The 20,798-nt window shown below is 40.7% G+C and overlaps 1 protein-coding gene across 4 annotated transcripts in view; it reads left to right on the top strand.

Moving 5' to 3' along the window:
* Positions 1-20,798, top strand: part of ass1 (argininosuccinate synthase 1) — a 34,811-nt gene that overhangs the window by 5,156 nt on the left and 8,857 nt on the right. For all 4 annotated transcript variants that reach the window (XR_005078104.1, XR_005078105.1, XM_037116975.1 and 1 more), the window contains exons 5-13: positions 770-826; positions 934-1,008; positions 1,940-2,010; positions 2,115-2,145; positions 7,732-7,822; positions 11,554-11,638; positions 12,312-12,376; positions 15,171-15,302; positions 17,252-17,408. Coding sequence is in view for 2 of the 4 variants with exons in the window: in XM_037116975.1 (XP_036972870.1) it covers positions 770-826; positions 934-1,008; positions 1,940-2,010; positions 2,115-2,145; positions 7,732-7,822; positions 11,554-11,638; positions 12,312-12,376; positions 15,171-15,302; positions 17,252-17,408 (764 nt within the window). In the remaining 2 variants the exon portion in view is untranslated. The remainder of the gene's footprint in view (positions 1-769; positions 827-933; positions 1,009-1,939; positions 2,011-2,114; positions 2,146-7,731; positions 7,823-11,553; positions 11,639-12,311; positions 12,377-15,170; positions 15,303-17,251; positions 17,409-20,798) is intronic.

Raw genomic sequence — 20,798 nt, 5'->3', positions numbered from 1 at the left:
AATGAACCCAGAACGTTTGCAAGGGCTGAGTTAAGTTACAAGTTAAAGTTTCAACAGGCGTTGCCAGTGTCGTTGCTCATTAAGTGAATTTAAAGTTGCCATGTCGGTACTACCAAATTGCCATCATAACGAACATGGGCTAGCGTTGCTTCAAATTGGATTCGAAGGTGGTTTAATATAGCAGCAATATGCTATCAGTTGGCATGCAGTGTCCATGTTTTACCTGTAGATGGAGACAGATACCACACTTTAAAGTGACAGTACAACCCTGAAGTAATACCTTGTTACATCCTCAGCTGTGTCTTAACATTTAACAGCTGTTTTTACATTTTTGTTATATATACGTTATATTTGTGGTAGTTTAGACTATATCTAATAATGAGGAAAGTGACCATATAGCACCAGCATACAGAAAAATGTAGAACAGAAATCTCAAGCAGGCTGCGAATCTGTCAACATATGTCAACAGACACTCCAGACGTGGGAAACCTCTCTGTATAAAAGCTAAAATTGTTAGTTAATTGATTGAATAGTTGGTTGACAAAGTAATCATTCTGATCATAGATTTGATAACTTTTTTAAGCAACACGTGTTTTACTGGCGGTGGCTGTTAGTCATGATTTTTTTTTTCTCTCAGTTTTTTATGATCGTAAATTGAAGGTCTTTAAGTTTTAGCCTGTTGGTTGCACAAAATGAGCTATTTGAGATTTTCATTGACACAACTCAGCTGTGATACATGGAGCTGATCCATTATGTTCATGTTTTTCAGGGCAATGACCAGATACGTTTTGAGCTCACATGCTACGCCCTCTACCCTGAAGTTAAGGTAAGTTTGCTGTTTTACTATTTGGAGGTTAAATAGTTATTACTGTTTGACACAGCATCTGCAGCAGCAGGACCCACACTTCCACTCTCTGTGTTTGTGCTGTTTAGATCATTGCACCATGGAGGATCCCTGAGTTCTACAATCGCTTCCGGGGGAGAACAGACCTGATGGAATATGCTCAGGTAACTCACATATCACAAAGTACAGTTTGGCCATCAATTGAAAATTATTTTAGTATTGATATAAATAATTCCAGAATTACTGATACACCATTAAGTCTATGAAATATAGATATACAATGAAGCTAAGTTGAATGAACATGATTGATGTACAAGTTTGCTGACCGTGTTGCTGTCATGTTTACTTTTATTTAAGTAAAAATGTAAATGGAACCATTTTTATTTGTTGCTTTCCTTGTTATATTGTGTTATGTTGCACTGGCAGAGTGCACTTTTTTAAATGTGCACTTTGTAGTTTTGGGGAATACGTTTTAATCAGAAGAGAAAGATCTTCATTGACTGAATAAAAAAATAGATAGATAGATAGATTTCTGAGTTTGTATCATCACGTCATTACGTTTTTAATATGAGCATTAAACCTACATATCTCCAAACCTGCATATTGCCCCTTTAAGTGGGGCATGCCAGGAGTGTTTCACAACCACAGCATTGCTTAGACCACACACGCATTTGTTGGCTGTTTTTTCTTGTGGTCTGTTAGATGGTGGTTTAGACCAGTTTTCCCCACTAGAGGGTGGTCATGATGTTTTAGTCAACACCCCTCTTGCTGGCTTATGTGTGCTTGTGAAATCACACAATCTTAAAACACTGAATTGTTGACTTTTCCTTTGGCCATATTGAAAACATCTTTCTTTGTTTTTTTGTTCTTTTCACTGCAGACTCTTAAAGACAAAAGCAGTATGGGGAAACAGATTTAGGTTACACAGCATGTCATAAACCAGCCACTGGAAATATTTTGCTTGGTTCTTCATCTTTAGAACTTTCTAGACAGACAAGTACAGATCTGATTTAAAGCCTGTACTCTAACCTTAAGGTGCAGTTAACTTGCAGGCAAACAGTATATAACATAACGCTTTTCTCTGTCACACTGTAGAAACATGGCATCCCTGTGCCTGTCACTCCAAAGGCACCCTGGAGCATGGATGCCAACCTCATGCATATAAGGTGCGTAAGACTGGTGTGATGCAGCTTCTTTAGTTCCTATTTTGAGGTCTTCTTTCGATCACAATTAAATAGACTGTGATTTTTGAAATTGTGTTTCTTTACAGCTATGAGTCTGGCATCCTGGAGAATCCTAAGGTAAGACTGGTTCTCAACAGCATGTCATTCTTTAGAAAAGGAAATCATACCCTTATGGGACATACTTATAATTTAAATGAACCAGTACTAAAACCCACAAGATATAATACTTACGGAGACTGACACATTTATAGTAACTAAATAAATCTCATCACATTCACTGAACACTGATATGAATACGCACTGATTCAACAAGAAAGTCACATTTGTACAATTGTGGATTAATTGACAATACTGATGTTAAAGTATAATAACTGAACTGAAGTTTGAAAGAAAATGTACACCTGAATAGTTTTAGATAATGGCTTTAGAATCTGTGTTAACATCTAGACAGTGTATGTCATCTTCAGATCAGTACCTGTTCTTAGAACAGTTTGTGCTTGTAATTCATCATGATGTAGTCTAGGGTTAGAGAATTACCAACACAGAATTACCCAGGACATTTTTAAACCTACACAGAAATAGTTTTTGATATTGATACAGTTTACCATGCAGTAAATAATCTCTGTCCTCCCGTCACCCTCACACAGTGCAAACTGTAATTTCCACAATAACAGAAAAATGTGTACAGTTAAAATGCATCATCCATTTGGAGTGACTGTAAAAATAACATAGCAGTTAGGCTTCTGTGCCTTCTGCTGACCCATGCCAGCCCCATCAGAGACAAACACGACTCTCCCACAGTGCCATGGGTGAGACAAAGTTTGATCTCTGTTTGGGTCGGAGGTCAAAGCAGTACATACAGGTTGCCCCCAGTGACCCCCAGAGCTCCCATCCCTTGGTCGCTGTGTCTGTGTCTCTGTCTCTCCTCACCCCGGGTCCTCGCCAGGCCCTGGGAAGAGCCTGGGACACACAGACACTGACTTGTCGTCAGCAACGCTTCGACTAATTCCCGATTTCATGGGAGCCAGGGAGGGGGAAGGGTTAGGGCGTTGCGCCCAGCTGGGGCCTCCTGAGTTCCAGCCCCAACTCCTCGGGACCTCATTGTTCCACTGGTTGCGCTGCCGCGGGCTGCAACGTGGGAGGGGAGCCATTTCATCGTGACACCGTGACACCAAAATGTCACCAGTAACAGTAAAGTACAAAGACAACGCGCCAGACAGATGAGTCCCCAATGGACGGGGTGTCACATGGAGACGAGGGGTCCCGCGTTGTTGCAGTGGAGATTCAGGGGCAGGGCCACTGTAACTCACAGACCTCTATCTCTCTCACTCTTTTTCTGTCCCTTTCCCACCCCTCCACTGCCTCTTTAGTGGCCTGCCTGTTGAGAAATGTTTTGAAAAGAATGAGACGAACCGGCTCAATAGCATAGCGATGCATGATGACAGTATTGTGTAACTGATTTCATTCAAGGGTTTTGTGTTGGACCATTTACTTCAATATTGAATCGATTAATGGCATTAAATACAATGAAATATTTATGGTGCAGGAGTCCAGAGTGGTAAAAGGATTTGAATACATTACAGAGGCCACAAAATGATAATTTGAACTCTGAACGAGCTGCAATAATTCAGTAATTTTCAGTAGCCACAGCTCCTGTCCACTCTGGCAATCTGTTTCCGAGTATGTTTGTTAATTAGAGTCAAGGTTTACATCTCAACAGTGACGCAATATTAAAGTGCAGTCCATAGATGAATTTAAACGCTGTCTAATGCAGGATATTATTCATAATTGACCTCTAAAAATTAACAACAAAAGGATTTTCTCACCCATATGACCAAACCAACTTGACAGATTCTGATAGACCTAGAAGGTCATCTGAAAGGGGTCATCTTGTTCTAAGTATCTCCTCTCTATATCAGCCTCTCTCTCTCCTCCGGTTACAGCCCTAAAGGCCCAGGGTGAACCTTAACTATACACCCCCCCCGACGCCCCCCACCTGTGGTACAAAGGCCCCTCTCTGCTCAACATAGTCAGACTAGGAAATGTCCAAATGGTCGCTCATATGTTCTCCTGTAGATAAGAGTCAGCAGAGGTCAGGTTACTCTATGATTAACACTGTATCCTTCCTGATAACCCTAAACCATCTTGCCTGTAGCACAATGACTTTTTCATTTACTTACCTCCATCTGGTAGCGTTAACCTATGTGAAGACATGTGCCCAGGGCAACTTCAACTATTCATTCACATCAGATATAGTACTATTAGCATGTACCTGTTGACCACAATGAACACTGTCTCCTTTCCATCGTTTGTTGGAAGATACCAGAGATTCTTAATGCTACCCTTCAATATCTCTGCTTGTTTTGGACAATCCATAAATGTTCCTCATTTGATTTGCCAGAAAATGTTTTAAAAGTTTTTGTTCTGCAATTTAGGCTGTAGGATATAGACAAATAGATTGTGTGATGATAAAATAATTATGTTCTACTTTGTATTCTACCATGTTGCAAATGACACAGTTTACAGCAACATTTTTTGTTTTTTTAAATTGCTTTTTCCAAATGGCACTGATGCAGGCAGGAAATTTGCACAATGGCAACACAAACAAATGGAGGAGATTGAACATGACACTGAATGGGTTAAATCTGAGCAGTCAAACAAAATTAGAATCTCGTACCAAGAAGAGGGGGCTACTTGGTTTAGGCACCCTGTGGTTTACAGCTGTAATGCGCTTATTTACTAAATTGAGATTTTGTAATTTGCTACAAAAGTTCTGAAACAACCCTAAGATTGCACAGCCCCACTACACTTATTAAGTTGTGGTATTCATCACATATGGTTAGCAATATACCAGTTGTTGAATGACTCAATACCCTCTAGTTTCCTCAGTATCTCCCCCCTCTGTCTCTGTCCCTCCACACATGAGCGGTTGCGGCCCAGCCTAAGGCAGACTGACACTCGTCCTGAGTCATTAAAACATCACCTCAGTCTTAATTATAGCCTCTGTCAAGGAGCTTCCCTGGGCCCACTCCACTCTTTGATCAGAGAGCTGATGGGCCACTGCTCGTGTTGACCAAGAGTAAAGAAGCGTAACGCCAAGCCCCTGCTCACCTAGAGGAAATGAAAACTTGTTTTCCGCCGGTCGCATGGCCGGCTGGAAAGATGGATGGATAGAAGACTGCCTGTAGGGAAAGGAAGTGGGCTTGTCGGCGTATGTATGCATGTGAATGTGTGCTTTGAAGCAAAGAGGTCAGCGTTTGTCATGTGCCTTTGCTGCCCTCAGGTCTGATTGGTCTGACCTGTAATACTTAGCAAGCGCTCCCTGTGTCCACCTCAGTGTCACTGGAGCTTTGCCTCGATGTAGAAATGGCTGTTGTCTTCATTAAATTCAGCTGAGGCCCCAACATTAACCAAAACATCCTGGGTGTTAAGAATATAAAAATCTCTCCAGCACATCATGTGTATATTGTTTTAGTTTCATCTCAATTTGCCATGTTTGCATTTTAAAGAGAAGGACAGACTTGAAACGTGGTGATTTAAGCGTCATTTCCAACCCATTGCGCCAAAGATGTTTTTACCATCCTCTTCTATCTCACTCTCAACTCTCCCTTCCCTTCCTCCCCCCTCTCCCCTCCTGCCACCTCTGCCTCTTTTGGCTCCGTTGGCTTCGATTGAAAACCAATGAGGCAACTAATATGTGGAAAGATAGAAATTTACTTGCTTTAAGTTCATGCGTCAGCCTTCTTCTTTGCTGTATGGGACACGTTTAGCACAACAATATGGCAGAAGCAAAGACTGCCAAAGGAGCTGCTCTGTGCTACATGATGGTGCGCTTCATGCCCCATTTCCCACCAATACCCCCCTTGCCCCCCGCCTTCTCTGTCTCTACCTTTTCCTCTCTTTCAGGGCCATGGCTTTGGGACAGGTCCACCTGCAGGGGGTTTGAATTGAAATGCATTGATCTCTCGCTCACTGGAAACAAGCCTATTCCCCTTGTTTTTTTTTCTTTTTTCTTTGTATCCAATGAACTATTAAGTTTGAGCTCTCATTGTTGAAGCATGCATGAGTTTTCAAGAATTACTCAGGCAGCAGCATGAATTTATATGCATTTAAAAAATGTGTTTTTAATTGATCTGGGAGAAATTGTTCTTCTTTAATCCATAGTGTGGCTATTCACTTTTTTAAGGCAATAAAGACACTTGCATGGGAAATAAAATCATTTTTTAAACTTTGTAACTCAGGAATGTAATTGAAATTAATCCCAAACAAGAAATGAAATGTTTATTCCTCCAGAGATTTAAAATAAAATGGTAAACTTTTACTAAATCTGGAGTTTCTCAATGAGTTTAGCATAATGTCTGAAAAACCACTATGGTAAAATACTGCTTTAGATAAATAAATTAGCAACATGCCACCAGTAAATCCTGTTAGAGCTAATGTCTCTTATGTGATATACTGCAGTTTTCTTTTTTTTTGAAGGTCGAAAAAGACAACCATCGGTTTACAACTGGTATGGAACTATAGACGTTTGCATTCTGTGGTATTTAAAATTCAGTCCATCTTCCCCCCTCAACGAGTATGCATCAAAGGACTTTTTAGGGTAGTCATTTCGCCCCTCTCCTGCTCGCTCTCATTTGGCATCTTTCAGGGCACTGAGGCAGAAAATAAAGGAGAGAAAGACAGACGCTTTCCTGGTCAATTTCGGTGTTTAGTTAAAAGGAAGGAAAGTGATTGCGCTGCTCGTTTTCTCCTCACTGACAGGCGACGAGCAGATGCCGATTAGTTATTGTATGATGATTTAGTGTCTGGTAAAGCTTTCCATTTAAATGCACCCAGTAGTTATTTTGCATAGTCCCCCTGCAATTTGCCTCAGCTCAGGAGACATTGGCCATCGTCTTGTCCTAATGCTGTGTAATTGTTGGAGGGCCACATCGCTGGGCAGACACGTCAGACCATCGCGCTCTTTTAGGTCCCTACCACGACTCACTGAAATCACTCCCAGCTCCCACCGACTGGAAAAATGACAAACGTCTGTCACCCAGAACAACTTTAGTGGTTTTCGGGAGTCGACTTGTGTGATGCCCATTTAGCAAAATTCTTCATTTGAAAATAGAATAGAAGGCAAACGTCGCTCAGAAAATCAATACTGGAAAATTAGCGGAGGTGAAGACAGGTAGAGAAGACATCAGACACATGATAGAATTGTCAGATCTGAGATTTTTACAGAAAGGCTGAATACTATCAAGGATGTAGTGTTGTTCAAATCGGTTCTGTCATAGTATCAGGTGTGTTTTGACTCGTCAAGTGTTCACAATTCTTGAGGATGTGAGTGATTTCTTTCTTTTGCCCTTTCCCACTCTCGTTCTCACTGCATCCCACCCCTCCCCTCCTTCCCCTGTGGTGAAGGGCCACACAGGGAAAATGAAACCAAATAGAGGAGAAAAATGGAACATTGATTTTTTTTTTTTTTTTATCTTCACTGAACTCCTGATGGTGTTTTCAGGTTTCTCCTTTTTCACGCATCATCCTCTCTTTTCTTTTCCAAGCCATGTCTCGAGTTGTCTGTTATCACCTCACACAATAGTCTCGCCATCCGCAGTGTTGTTCATTGATGAGGTCTCAGAAGGTCCTGGTTATTCATCAAGGAGAATATAGTGTGTGAAATAGAGAGAGTGAGTGTGTGTGTTTATGTGTGCTTTTCAGAGCCGCGCTCCGGCTGACCTGTACCTGATGACCAAGAACCCAGAAGATTCCCCCAACACCCCCGATGTCCTGGAGATAGAGTTCAAAAACGGTTTGTGCTTGTGTCACCTGTTGATGCCTCGTCAGTCTACCTCTTATAACTTTAAATGTCATAACTTTAAATGGAATTTCTAAAATCTAAAGTCAAATGTAAATGGACAAACTTGCTAAAAATCTAATTTGTCATTTCATTTACCTTACATGTGCTGTGATATATGATAACATTTAAAATCTGTAAGTAATTTTTTAAATTTCAAATAGGCATTTATGTCAGACTTAAGGGCAAATTAATTTCCAGCTAAATATGGACTTCCTTTTGAAAAGATAGGATGATTTTCCCACTTTTTGTTTTTGAAATCAGCCATCAGATTCAATTTGATGGGACAGTTTTTGAAGATATTGAATGATATTAGATAGCAGTTCTTTAATGTATCAGTAAGGGATAGTGTCCATTTCCGATCGTCGTTCTCTTATGTTACTTAACAGTGATGGTAATGGCCGCAGGGCTACAGCTCTCACGCTGACCCGGTTGCACTTTATCACCATTCCTGACCACCCAGACTTATCCTTAACCCCTCACAGCATTACTCGGCCCAAAGCTGCCGTGTTTGGCCTGGGGGTACACACACAGGCCGGAAGCATTAAGTCCAGCTAATACACCAAGCCCTGAGGGGCCAGAGAAACACTCATTAGATATATTGCCACAAGGGCTGGGCTGAATAGTGGAAAGTGTCACATGTTTGCGCAAAGAGAGAATGGCAAAGAAACATCCATGCCTGGGGCAAATGGCACAGATGTCCCTTCATCCCCGGACACTAGTGGAAGCTTTGGAAGCGCTTACATCAATCGGCTGAGAGACACTGGCTCCTCTGATCACACAGGCTTGATGGGCAGCTTTATGAGCTACAATAGTTATTTAATGGAAGTTCAGAAGGTTGGCTGGATTTGGTGGGAACGTTTGTGATCGATAATGCTGGTAAAAGTCCAAATGAAAATGCTCATTCAGTGTGTATCAGCATTGAAGTGGTGTTCAGATCTCATTTTACCAGTTTCCCAAAGAAAATGTTAAACTATAAAACAAGTAGCTGGAGATGAGACATGCTTTTGTAAAACAGCTATGCGGTGGTGAAGCCTAGTCTGGTTTCGCGGGTTCTTTGCAGGCCTGCACTCTGTTTTCACACATATTCCCTCTGCCATTATTGAGCACCCTATGACAAAAGCTGTTTTAGTTGTCCACACAAAGGCCAGAGCCTACTCCTCCCTCTGAGCACAAGATCAGCACAAGAATGTTTCATTTCATTCCCCCTCCCACCTTTTCATCCCTGCCTTTCTCACCAAAGTTTTCTCACTGATTAAAAAAGAATATTTAACACAAGAACCTTTTTCCCCCGTCAAACACTCCATTCCCCATTCCTCTCCCTTTTTAAGAAAAAAAATTTCATCCCTCCCTCCTTTCATGCCAAAGAAGTGGAGAGGAAAAAGAGACAGAGAGGAAAAATGTAAAGCAGTAATTTTTCCTACAACTGTGTCTGCGCTCCCATTGTCTGCACTGTTAGGCTGCGAAAAACTGAAGAAAGGGATCACGGGGAGAAAAAGACCCCTCAGTGAATGATAGAACTCGCATGATGGAGAGAGCAAGGAGAAAACAGGGAACGAAAGGCCAGCCCCTACACTCCCACGTTCAGACACTTAATTTATTTGAACTTTTAATCTAATTATTAAGTATCTGGGAGGGGGCGCGGTTTCAGTAATGCATCATCCGTACTACCCTCTCCTGCACCGCGAGGTACTTTTTCTTCTTTCCATGGGAGCCACCGCGTTTCCCGCGATATGAGAATGGGCCATCAACAAAGCCCTTGTCTAAAAAAATTTGTCAAGTCCCTCACGTGTCATTCCTGTCAGGGCTTTGTAAACGCTGGCTGAAAGGCGACCAGAAGTGCTGCTCTTATCTTCAAAGCTATTTGACTGACAACTGCAAGCCTGCTAAAGTATGTATAGCCCTGAATGCTGGACGGATGGAGAGCGACTATCGGCAGATTTCTGTCTCATTTCCGCTCCTTGGGCAGTCCTCAAATGGTTATATTTTCTTCTCAACACACACATGGACACACACCCATGTGTCGTGTTTGTTTCCTCGCCTCCACCTTTGGCCCGTGTTGCTCATTGAAGGCCATGAATAAGCAGGTTCATGACAGTGATTGATGTGTGCTTGGTTTAAGTGGCTTTAGAGAGGAAGTGTGTGAAGTGAACGTGGGTGTCTTTATTTGTGTGTGTGTGTGTTAGAGACATGGTAATAAGAAGATGGGTGATGAATCTGCAAGTGGTTTTGTTCCCTGCACATGCGCATGAGCACACAAACAATCAGTGGCGCAAAAAAATCTCAGTGCTGAAGAGAGTATGGGTAACAAAGCTGCGTGAGTAATTGAATTAGGTAAAGGCCTGCCCACAATTTCACAGCTTTCAAACGAGCTGAGCCTTTGAATTTATTAGCCCTTCTCACCACCTCCCTTTGTAATGGTTTTCACTTTTAGCTGACGTCTACTGATTTCAGTGACTGAGATAATCAGCACTTGTCAACAGATTTTGTCAATTCTGTTTTTCGACAGTTTAGTCAGTTGAAATTAGTTTTTTCCATTAGTTTTTGAAAAACCATTTTCCCCAAAGTCTTGATTAACTCAACTGTGTAAATGTAATTTTTTTTTAACCTGCTCCCTGTGGGTGTTGATCTCTCTTGGATCAAAGTGATTTTCGATTTAGAGATCAGAGTATCAAAGACCAATTTGGCAGCTAATGTCAAATCATTGTCATGAATGACACCTTAAAAGTTCACACATGTGCGTCTATTTTTTCCTAATTTTAGCCCTTTTTTTGCAATACAGCGTTGTGTCTAAAAACTTTATTTATGTTGAACTAAAAAGGTTGTTAAAGTTTATTTGGTAACAACAAGGGCACTTGACCATAAACATCATATAAACACAGCTGAACTGGATGAGCTGAGGAAAAAAAAATAATGCAACAGTAAATAATACCAATCTGAATCCTTCTCCTAACCAGCAATTTTTTTTTCTGTGGGTTTTCTTAATTTGTATATATCAGAGTAGGTGTGTGTAGGTGTGTTAAAACTGTACACAAAGCACAGGTAACTGTGGTCTACCACTTTATGGTCATTTTCAGGGTAGAATAAGGGCAATATGTCCCATACAGGCATGAACATTTTAAGTAATGTCTTTTAATTGCCGGCTGCCTTGACAGACGATAATCGGTTAATTATTAAATAATATATGAAAAGTAGGTTTAATTTGGAATTAACAGGACACATAAAGTTACATATTACTTGTATTTTGATAAAATACATTTTCTCATACTAAAATATTACTTTGAAATATTTGATGACTAAGTATTTGTAACTTGTAGTAAGATACCTTCTGATGTGCCCATCTGTGGTTGTCAGTTATAAAAAAAATGTATCCGTTGAATTCTTAACGACGATTACTTCATTAATAATGAACCTCTCTAATCATGTATGAAAATTGAATTTTCGCAATAGTAATGGATGACAGTGACAACAATGCAAGTTATGCTTATTTCAAACAAAATATGCAGGAATGGTACAATTTAAAATCAGTCTTTTTTTTATCAATGTACAAAGAAAACATAACTTACTGTTTCAGTGTCAGCCAAGTCATATAAATCAAGGATTAAATATCAGTGAAAAGTGGAGTATTTTGTTTCATTTTTATGTCTGTGTAATATCATTTATGAACTCAAATTCCTTTCCCTTAGGAGTGCCTGTCAAGGTGACCAATGAGCAAGAAGGCACGTCTAAGGACTCACCACTAGATATCTTCTCCTACCTCAATGACATTGGGTAAGCATGTTTCTGAGGAAAAACAAGATATGTTAGTGTCACAGTGTTAAGTTCCAACACCTCTGGAAGGATTTGTGTCTGTTGCTGCGGGCCTCGAATAGAATCCCACCAGAGTTTTCCCTCCCGTGTCTCCCCCACTTTGTCTCCATCACTGCTTCCCAACTGTCCGAATAAACAATAAACAAAAAACAGTACCAAAGGGTAGCTGAAGAAAAATCTGTTTCCTCTGCTGCTTTTTTCTGATGATTTTTGTTGTGTTTTATGGGGCATCTAAGTTGTGTCTACTATGTTTGTGGGTTATTGCTGCTTTATCATTACATGCATCACAGTCTAGTTAGTCATGTAGTTATGATTTAATGCCAAATTTCAAGACTAAAATGGTTTTAGATCAGCCTTGCTATTCAAATATTACATTTGAGAAAAGGGGAAACATGAGGAGAATTATTCTAACTAAACTATTCTAAAGTGTGGTGTGAACTGTTTCCTCACTGTCTATTGGGCTGCTATGTTTAAGCTTTAATGATAATTCATAATTAATGTTTACTAAAAGATAAACATGTTTTGCAATGGCAGGGCAATACACAATTTAATTAATCTCTATGTGTGGACTTCCCTAGATGAAGGTGGAATTGATGTATGAGTGTTTCTTTGGCTCTCCCTGTCTCTCTCTTAGTGGAAAGCATGGCGTTGGTCGGATTGACATTGTAGAGAACCGTTTCATTGGCATGAAGTCCCGAGGTGAGGAATTAAAAATTATGTTTACGTTCGTCCATCTTAGTTATGACATTTTTCTTTCTGCACCTGACAGGCAGTGATATGCACTCTAAATGCAGTGTGATGGACATATTTGCACTTACACTAAAATACGTCTCAATATTTTAATTTTACATCTATTCAAATGTTTTCCTTTCAGTGTCCCTGGCTTTCATGCATTTTGCAGTTATTTTAGCTGAGTGCTTTAAGTGTCACACTTGCTATTCCACTTCCATAAAAGTGGGCTGGATGGCAAACACACTCTCCTCAAAGGATTTTTATTTTTTTTTTACTGTGGCACACCTGGAATCATAGACACTGAAGTTTCACTTATGCATGCACACACATACAGAAAACACACCCACTGTGAAGCACATGCTTCACTGGATACAAACAAGAACACAGTCAATCACATATGTGCACATGTAGTCACACATGATGTCTTTGTGTCTTTATCGTTGAATCAACAGGAAAAACTCCTTTGTTAGGTCTCTACATGTGTTACCGCAGCTAATATACAAGGGCAGTAAGCTGTTCTGGCCTTGGATGCTACACACACGCACACACACATACTCTCTCACGCGCACACTCTCCTCTTCCCCCACGACACTATGTGCTATGATTGGCAAATTGACTGGCCAACAGACTGTGGCTGTGGCGCAACTTGGCAGGTAGAAATTGGAAAATGGGAAGCCCACTTTTCTCTTCCCTCGGCTGAACAAAAGATCAAAGCTTTTTCCTCCACTGAAGCAATAGAAAGAGGTGGAGCACAAGGTGTCCAAGTGGTTGAATAAGTACCACTGAGTGTACATGTTGGTCTCCTCTGGAATGGCAGTCGTGTTAGCACAATAGATGATGGGGAGGGATTGAATGGAGACGTGTCATACCTATTTGTGTTGGGTCATATTTATTTGTGCGGGGTCAGGGAGATGGAGGGGATTGAAATGGTTTGTCAAGAATGTTGTCACTGTGCTATAAACCATTCAACTGCCCGTGTGTCAGACTAACATTTCCTGCCTGTCACAGTGCTGTCAGGCCTCTGACCTGTGCCCTGGTGATGGCGTTAGCTGAGGTGCATCTATGAAATGCAGGAAATGGCTGCATCTTTTGATGATGAATGGACTGCCTCATGTCAAGCCCTGACTGCTGTCAAACTTCAAGACAGTAGCGCTAAAAAAAAGCATATTAATATAACTTGTTTTTCATTTTTTTCATTCATTGAAATTATTTAGAAATGTTCAAATAGTATATTCACTGTGACTTTTTATCCATCTTAAGATGTTTATCTGCTTTTTATTTACATGTGTTGCCTGTTTATGCCTGACTAACAGTTTGCCCGAAGGGTCAGAGAGGATCAGCTCAGAAAGAATTCATTCCTGGTCCGAACCCCTTCAGGCATGGTTAGCATACCTGCAGCATAAAAGATTAAAACCTCAAAAACCACTGAGGGTGTCGTCTCTAAGCTTAACTAAACTGCCACTGTTGGAGCTTACCCAGATAGCGTTTCATTGTTTGCGCCTCTCTGTTAAGATAGCTCTCTTTTGGAGCACTTAAGCCAAGTTGGAGGGCAGTTTTAACTTATTTATCTGATAGAGCCAGCGGAAATGTCCCTACGTGCCCTGCATGGCCCTGGATCACCAAAAAGCCACAATCCATTCTGGCTCAGGTGGCAACCTTTAGAGGCTTTAGACAATTAGCAGCATTGCTAAGCTCTGTTTTTGGCCAGAAGCACAAAGTAAGTGCTTCTCCATTTTCAGATCAGGGCAGATGCTGGAGTATTTAGGGTCGTAGAGATTTGAGCACTGCTGCTTGCCAGATTCAAAGAGATTAAATAGTGTTCATCTGTTAAATCTGTTAAAAGAGTTCTGGAGAACACTGCAAATTATGAAATATGCTTACTCTCTCAGTATATTGCAGCTCTGTGTTGGCTGCAGTAATTTGCCTGTTTGGCAGCTTGGCAGCATAGCTTGAGTCAAAAAAGAGTGACTGTCATTCAGATTGACAGATGATGTGAGGAACCATATATTGAACGGGGCAACAGCACTCAGTTTTTCAAAATTTCAGCTCTCACAAAATGGATGTCATTGATAAAGCTCCTATTTCTGGTGTCAAATCTGTCTGGTAGCATTTTCCCAGCCCTCCTTTTGTTTTAGCTGACATTTGAATGACAGCTTCATTTCTCCTGTCATCTACCTCATCTTTTCTCCTCTCACCCCTCCCTCCCTGTCCAGAGGGGGTAAATTGCAGGGTAGGCAGAGCCCTGGTCCAGGCTCCAAGCTGGCAAGGGCCTCCTACCCTGTCATTTTACCCAGGATGGACTCATCCATGTTTTGTGAGCACTGTGAAGGCCTGTCTGTCAGACAGACTAATAGAGCTGTTTGCTTGTAGGTAGTTCAGGGCTTATAGTTTATACTTCTATGAATGGCCTCTGATGATGATGATGATGATGATGATGATGATGATGATGATGATGATGATGATGCTGACAGTTCTGCAGGTTTTGATAAATTGAGGGACTGAATAGGAGAGAATTATGCTTACTCTCTCAGTATATTAGCAATAATTTCTATAATTTGGGTCTCACAGGTGGTAGACTATACACAAAAGTATGTATTAGAAAAGTAAGATTATGTGTTTTTTATTTGAGATGCAAAACATTATCCAAGCTGGTAAAGGCTCGTGCATATCCTTACCAATCTCTTATTTCATATTTGTATTTAAATGTTGTGTTTGGTGCAAATATTCATATTTAGCTGATTCATTTTTCTGTGTTTATCAGGGATATATGAAACCCCAGGAGGCACAATTCTGTTGAAGGCCCATTTAGACATTGAGACCTTTACCATGGACAAAGAGGTGCGTCGGATCAAGCAGGGACTGGGTATCAAGTTTTCTGAACTCATCTACAATGGTAAGTCCCTTAAATACATAATCTTAATTAGATGGTTTCACTTAATTTGTAATTTGTATTGTCTCTTACTTTCCTTATTCCAGTATAATATGTTGCTTGATCATGATGTCTATAAGTATCTCAAATGAAAGCATTTACACAATTGTATGGTACACACATATCTGTGGGTATTTGTGTATATGTCGAAAGATAAGTAGCGCAAAATTGCAGGACAGGAATGCAGAATTGAGGTAATTTAGAAACCACTTCACCGTTATATAGTTGGTCCACCAAACAGCTCTGACAAGCTCATTTTTAAACTTGGCAGTGTCCCGTTCAGTATGTATCCACCATGCTTCTTTAAAAACTCAAAACTAAGGAATTAATATGAAGATTGTTTATTTGTTCATCTTAAATACTACAAATTAAAACAAACTTTTGGCCATTATAACATTATCTGTTTGGTTTTAATGCACAATTATCAATCACCATCAGCTTCAGGAATCCAGTATCACTCAGGCTAAAAGTCTCTTTGCAGTTTATTAAAGACAGAAGTGAGCATGCTACATGTGTACCTGTGTGTGTGTGTGTGTGTGTGTGTGTGTGTGTGTGTGTGTGTGTGTGTGTGTGTGTGTGTGTGTGAGAGCTTTTCTTGGCTCAGGTGTCTTAATCACCCCTTCTGCTCGGTCGCCAGTCCCCTGCACCTTCATCCACATAATAGGATCAGTGCCATTAGAGACTGACTACTAGGCCACTTCAGTTATACCCTCCAGAGACAGGAAGCAAACACATACACACACAGACGCACAGACGCACAAAGGTGCTACCTTCAGAAGCAGGGCAGAGATTAAACCCATTGTGGGTTTAAATCATTAATAACTCTGCAGATAGATAGCAGATGGCTGTCAGTGGGGCTTATGTTAACAATCCACCTGTCCTGCATCTGTTTTGCATTAATATGTCACTTTTTACCCAAACAGTTTTCATGAAAGAATTAGCAGCAAGTAAGGGTGGTGCAGGGCTGCTGCAGGAAGGATTTCACATTTAGAAAGTAAAGGCCGCTACATCCATATTCATGGTCAAATCAATTACAAGAACACTCATTCAGGTACATTTTGAGAACTGAATAATGCATGATGTCACTGATCAAGGAAATTTCCCAGGTTTCATATCACTGTAAATTTTAAAGGGTTGGAAATTTAAACTTAAGCCATTATAAAATGCAGTTTTTGAATAAAAGGTATTTTTTCATTATATTTGAAACCAAATAGACCAAGCGATGAATTATGTCACCATATGGAGACTCTCACAGTGAACTGTTTTAAAAGAATCAACATGAAGATCAATTAAAATATAGCGGGCTGTAATCTAAACTGGGCCCTGTGTGTAATTGTCATGTCCGACATCTCGTGCCAATTCAGAGGCAGTGAAAGCGGGGAAGGATTGTGTCTTTGAACATGGCCAGACGATGAGGTGGAGGTCAGCCACTGATGAGAGGAGAACCCCTGCTGAGTGGGGCGTGTCTGACCTCTGAACATATACAGACACGTCCCTTGCCCATCTGTCTCTGAGACTGACGGGGCAGGTCAGCGAAATGGGACAAAAGACGGGGATGTTTGAAGATCACCTGGAACAGAATTTAGACCAAAGCAAAGAGTTTCAGCACCATGAAAGAGGGAACTGTGGGCATCATACACACTCCTGTAGACCCTGCTGCTAGTGGAGGATTCATAGAGAGAAAGCCCCTGTCCCCACTTGTCTAGCCTATACATTTTTATTAATTTTTTTGCATTGGCCAGTTATTTACTTACATAGATACAGACATGAAGAAAAAGAATGACACTCTTACATTTGCTATATACAGTAGGTGACATTTAAAGAGATTTCTCCTCTCTGTGTTTTAAATTGAGTAAAATCAAAAACAATTGTATGCATTTTTGTTAATGTTGACATTTCCTTGGTTCCCTCAGGTTTCTGGTACAGTCCAGAATGTGACTTTGTGCGAAACTGTATAAACAAATCCCAGGACAACGTGGAGGGCAAAGTACAGTTATCTGTCTTCAAGGGTCAGGTCTACATCCTGGGACGAGAGTCCCCCAAGTCCCTTTACAATGAGGAGTTGGTCAGGTAAGCAGCGACAGAGTCAGTGTGTGTGTGTGTGTGTGTGTGTGTGTGTGTGGGGTGGGGGGTGTTTATCAGAGCAGCCATGTGTCAGGGAATCAAAGTGTGTGCTTGTTCGGACTTGACAGCTGCGTTTGACTGCTCTGGGCACAGTGCTGCTATTCCACATGTTCACCAACCAGCCTGTTGTTAGGTCATCTTGCCCAGCTTTTCCTCTGACCCTCCACATCAACATACTAAACCGACCCTGCCTTACAAAGACATCAGAGAAGTGTCAAGCTCAGTTCCTGGAGGGCAGACCCCGACCCGACTCCTCCTAGTGCACCCCCATGGCCCTTCAAGGCAGGGTAACAGTGGGTTTGTTCAGGATGCTGACCCCTGATGCCCTCTGGGCAAGCTCAGCACTGACCAAAGTAAAACCCCTCCATATGCCATCTCCTTCTCCACTTCACACACACACAGACACACTCTCCAGTTGTACCCTAGAGTCAGAGAGCTAATGGGTTTTTTTAAGCCAAAGGAGAGCGGTGATTTCATTGGGCTTTTATGAGGAAAGAACATGGGTGTCATGCTAGTTAAGCAGGTCAGAAAGGGGGAGACAGGGAACACATGTCTCACACAGTGAGCCATTCACTTCCAGGTTTGGCAAGAGAGAAAAAACATCAATGCACTGAGTGTATATTTTGTCCTGTGTGGGTGAGAGAGATAAATACAGATTTTACTGTACTGCCCTTTAAACCACTATTATATTAGCTTGCAACTATGTGTCCTGCTGCTTTAGTGAGTATTGTGTGTTCAGTAAACATTTAATAACAAACTGCTGAGTCACTCTCAAGATAAATTACGGCTCATCAATCTCTAAATCAAGCAGTGGCTAAGAAACTCTTACTGATGAAGGTTTTTGCTCCTAACACCTTGTAGAGACTCAATTCTTAGCTGGGACGACATGAGTGTGACTCAAGTGTTGAGTTGCAGCATCACAAAGACCTCGAGGTGACTGACAGATGGGCGCAGTGATTCCTCATAAGGGAGCACATTAGAAACACCCCAACTGAAAAAACATCACATATCAGTTGTAAATGTAGTCACTTAGTTTTTCCATTCGAAAAAAAAATGTTGTGGTCTATTGATGCACAACCAGAATATGCTACACCAGGGGTTACAATAACAGATAAAGTAAGCAAAGCTGCTTTAATTTTGCTGAGCTCCTGTCTGTCGCTGACCTAACAGAATGCAGCCAATATTGAAGCCACAAAATGGCTTAAAAATAGTCATAATATTTTGTAAAGTATTACTTAATAATGAATACTTTATTTTGATATAATTGAGAACCAAGTATTTGTAATTTGTGACAAGATACTTTTTGATGTGTTAGTGGTCATCATACCTACGGCCAACAGTCTAAACCCAAAATAAATTCACTTTACTATCATATATATAACAAAAAAGGCATCAAATCCTCACATTTGAGGCATTTATCAATGACATCATTGATAAACGTCATCAACATCACATCATCTTGATTTTTTTTGTCATAGAAAAACTGACAAATTTGGAAGGATCTGAATTTTGACCTTAAAACTCAAGTATGCCAGTAACTGTAAGATAATAGTACATTTCAAACTGTAAAAGTGTTTTGGAAAGGATTTACTATACATGAAAACTATAAATAAACCCACAAATAAATCTGAAATATATTTAACTTGAATGAATCAATTAATGTCTACTGGCACTGATCATGCAATTTACCACCCCTCAGCTCCTAACTGTTCACGCGCTGATAAAACCAAAGTGCATTTTTAAAAAATCTGTGTTATCAAGAGTTTTGCTGCAATTAGCTACACTGCAATTTCTTGTTCATGTCTGTCAGCATGGAAAAATGTTAATTTAACAATGACTGCAAGAAACTAGAAGATTAAATCAGCATGACTGATGACAGTCAGACTGTAGTGATACAGTAATACAGTAAAACTTTGTATGAATGGTACATCACAGTAAATGTTCATAGGTGGTAAGTGACCACGGTGTAGACTGTACAGGTCCACACAAATTTTGATAGAGGTTTTTCTGGATTACTTGATAACTTCTACAGCGCTGTTGTATGCATACATAGGTGTACTGTACAGCAGCTACACACCTGGAAGTGGCAGACCCGCGCGCACACAACACACACATATCTGCCGCCACATGACGACCTGCCACAATCACACACATACACACACAGACCAGATTAGCCATGAAACCCCCGCTGACATCCTGTTGGCTCTCCACGGGCAACAGTAAACGGCGTCATTAACACAGTGGTAATACAGCCCGTCACCGCACCCATCTGAGACAGAAATGTCACCCTCCTCGCTGTCCGCTGGCTCCACTCACAATTAGACTGCAGGGTTTCTTCAAGGAATACACAAAATATCACATGCTTGCACACATACGCACACACACACACACACACATAGTGCCGTATTCTTTTAAGCCACTCACTCATAATGGTGTTCAGGTGCTTGGTAGGGAGCCTTGTATTGAGAGTTGATGATTTAGTTGTCGCTCTTTCTTTTTATAGTGTTTATCCTATCATTTGTTGGCAATTTCCCCTTTTGCTAAGTGCTTTTGAAGAATGAGTGCAAGCTGTACATCGGGAGTTGGGGGTGTCGTGGGTGCGAAAGGACTCAGTGAGGGAGTGTATTAAGCACTGCAGGTAGAAACTGCCGTAATTACACAGCAAACGGACACTCTTTGTGAGACACTCACTCACACTAAGAGAAGACTTTACAACAAGCAGCCTTAACAACATAGACGATTCAGTGGAACAAGTTATAGATTCACGTCTTCTTCTTTCTTTTTTTTTTTTTTTTTTAGAAGAAGTGGATATGGTGGAAAACAGAAACGTCAGATTACAAAATCACCTCGACACTTAGCTCAGAGTTGATATGATGGGATTGTTTTAAAATGGATTACGCACATCTATTGTGTGCTTGTGAATATGAGCGTGTTTTCATTCTGTGATATTGATTCTCCGTTATTCAGGACATACAATGCTAAAGAGGAGCATTTAGAGGAAAATCGATCTGGACATTATTTCAAAAGAGCAGATTTTCAATGATCCAGTTATCCCAGTGGTTGATGAGGCTCCATGTCTCTTGTGTTTACTGCAGTGATACCAAACATTGCAATCATTTTGTTACCAGAATATCCGGTAACTTTTTCCTTCAGTTCCTGGTTTCTCTTAACTATGTTGTCCTCATAGAGTGCTGCAGGGATGATTTTTGTCACCCTGGTTACTTCAACAAAAAATTTTATGGGATTTTTAATTTGGATTTTAGATTATTGCAGAAAATAACCCTGACCCTGTGGCAAAAATAAGTTTGTGATATTTACATGTTTTGTTCAACAAGA

Source organism: Acanthopagrus latus, chromosome 12 (genome assembly GCF_904848185.1).
Source record: "Acanthopagrus latus isolate v.2019 chromosome 12, fAcaLat1.1, whole genome shotgun sequence".
NCBI classification, from domain to species: Eukaryota; Metazoa; Chordata; class Actinopteri; order Spariformes; family Sparidae; genus Acanthopagrus; species Acanthopagrus latus.
The sequence above is the reverse complement of the archived record's forward strand: the minus strand, read 5'-3'. Positions and strand labels throughout refer to the sequence as shown.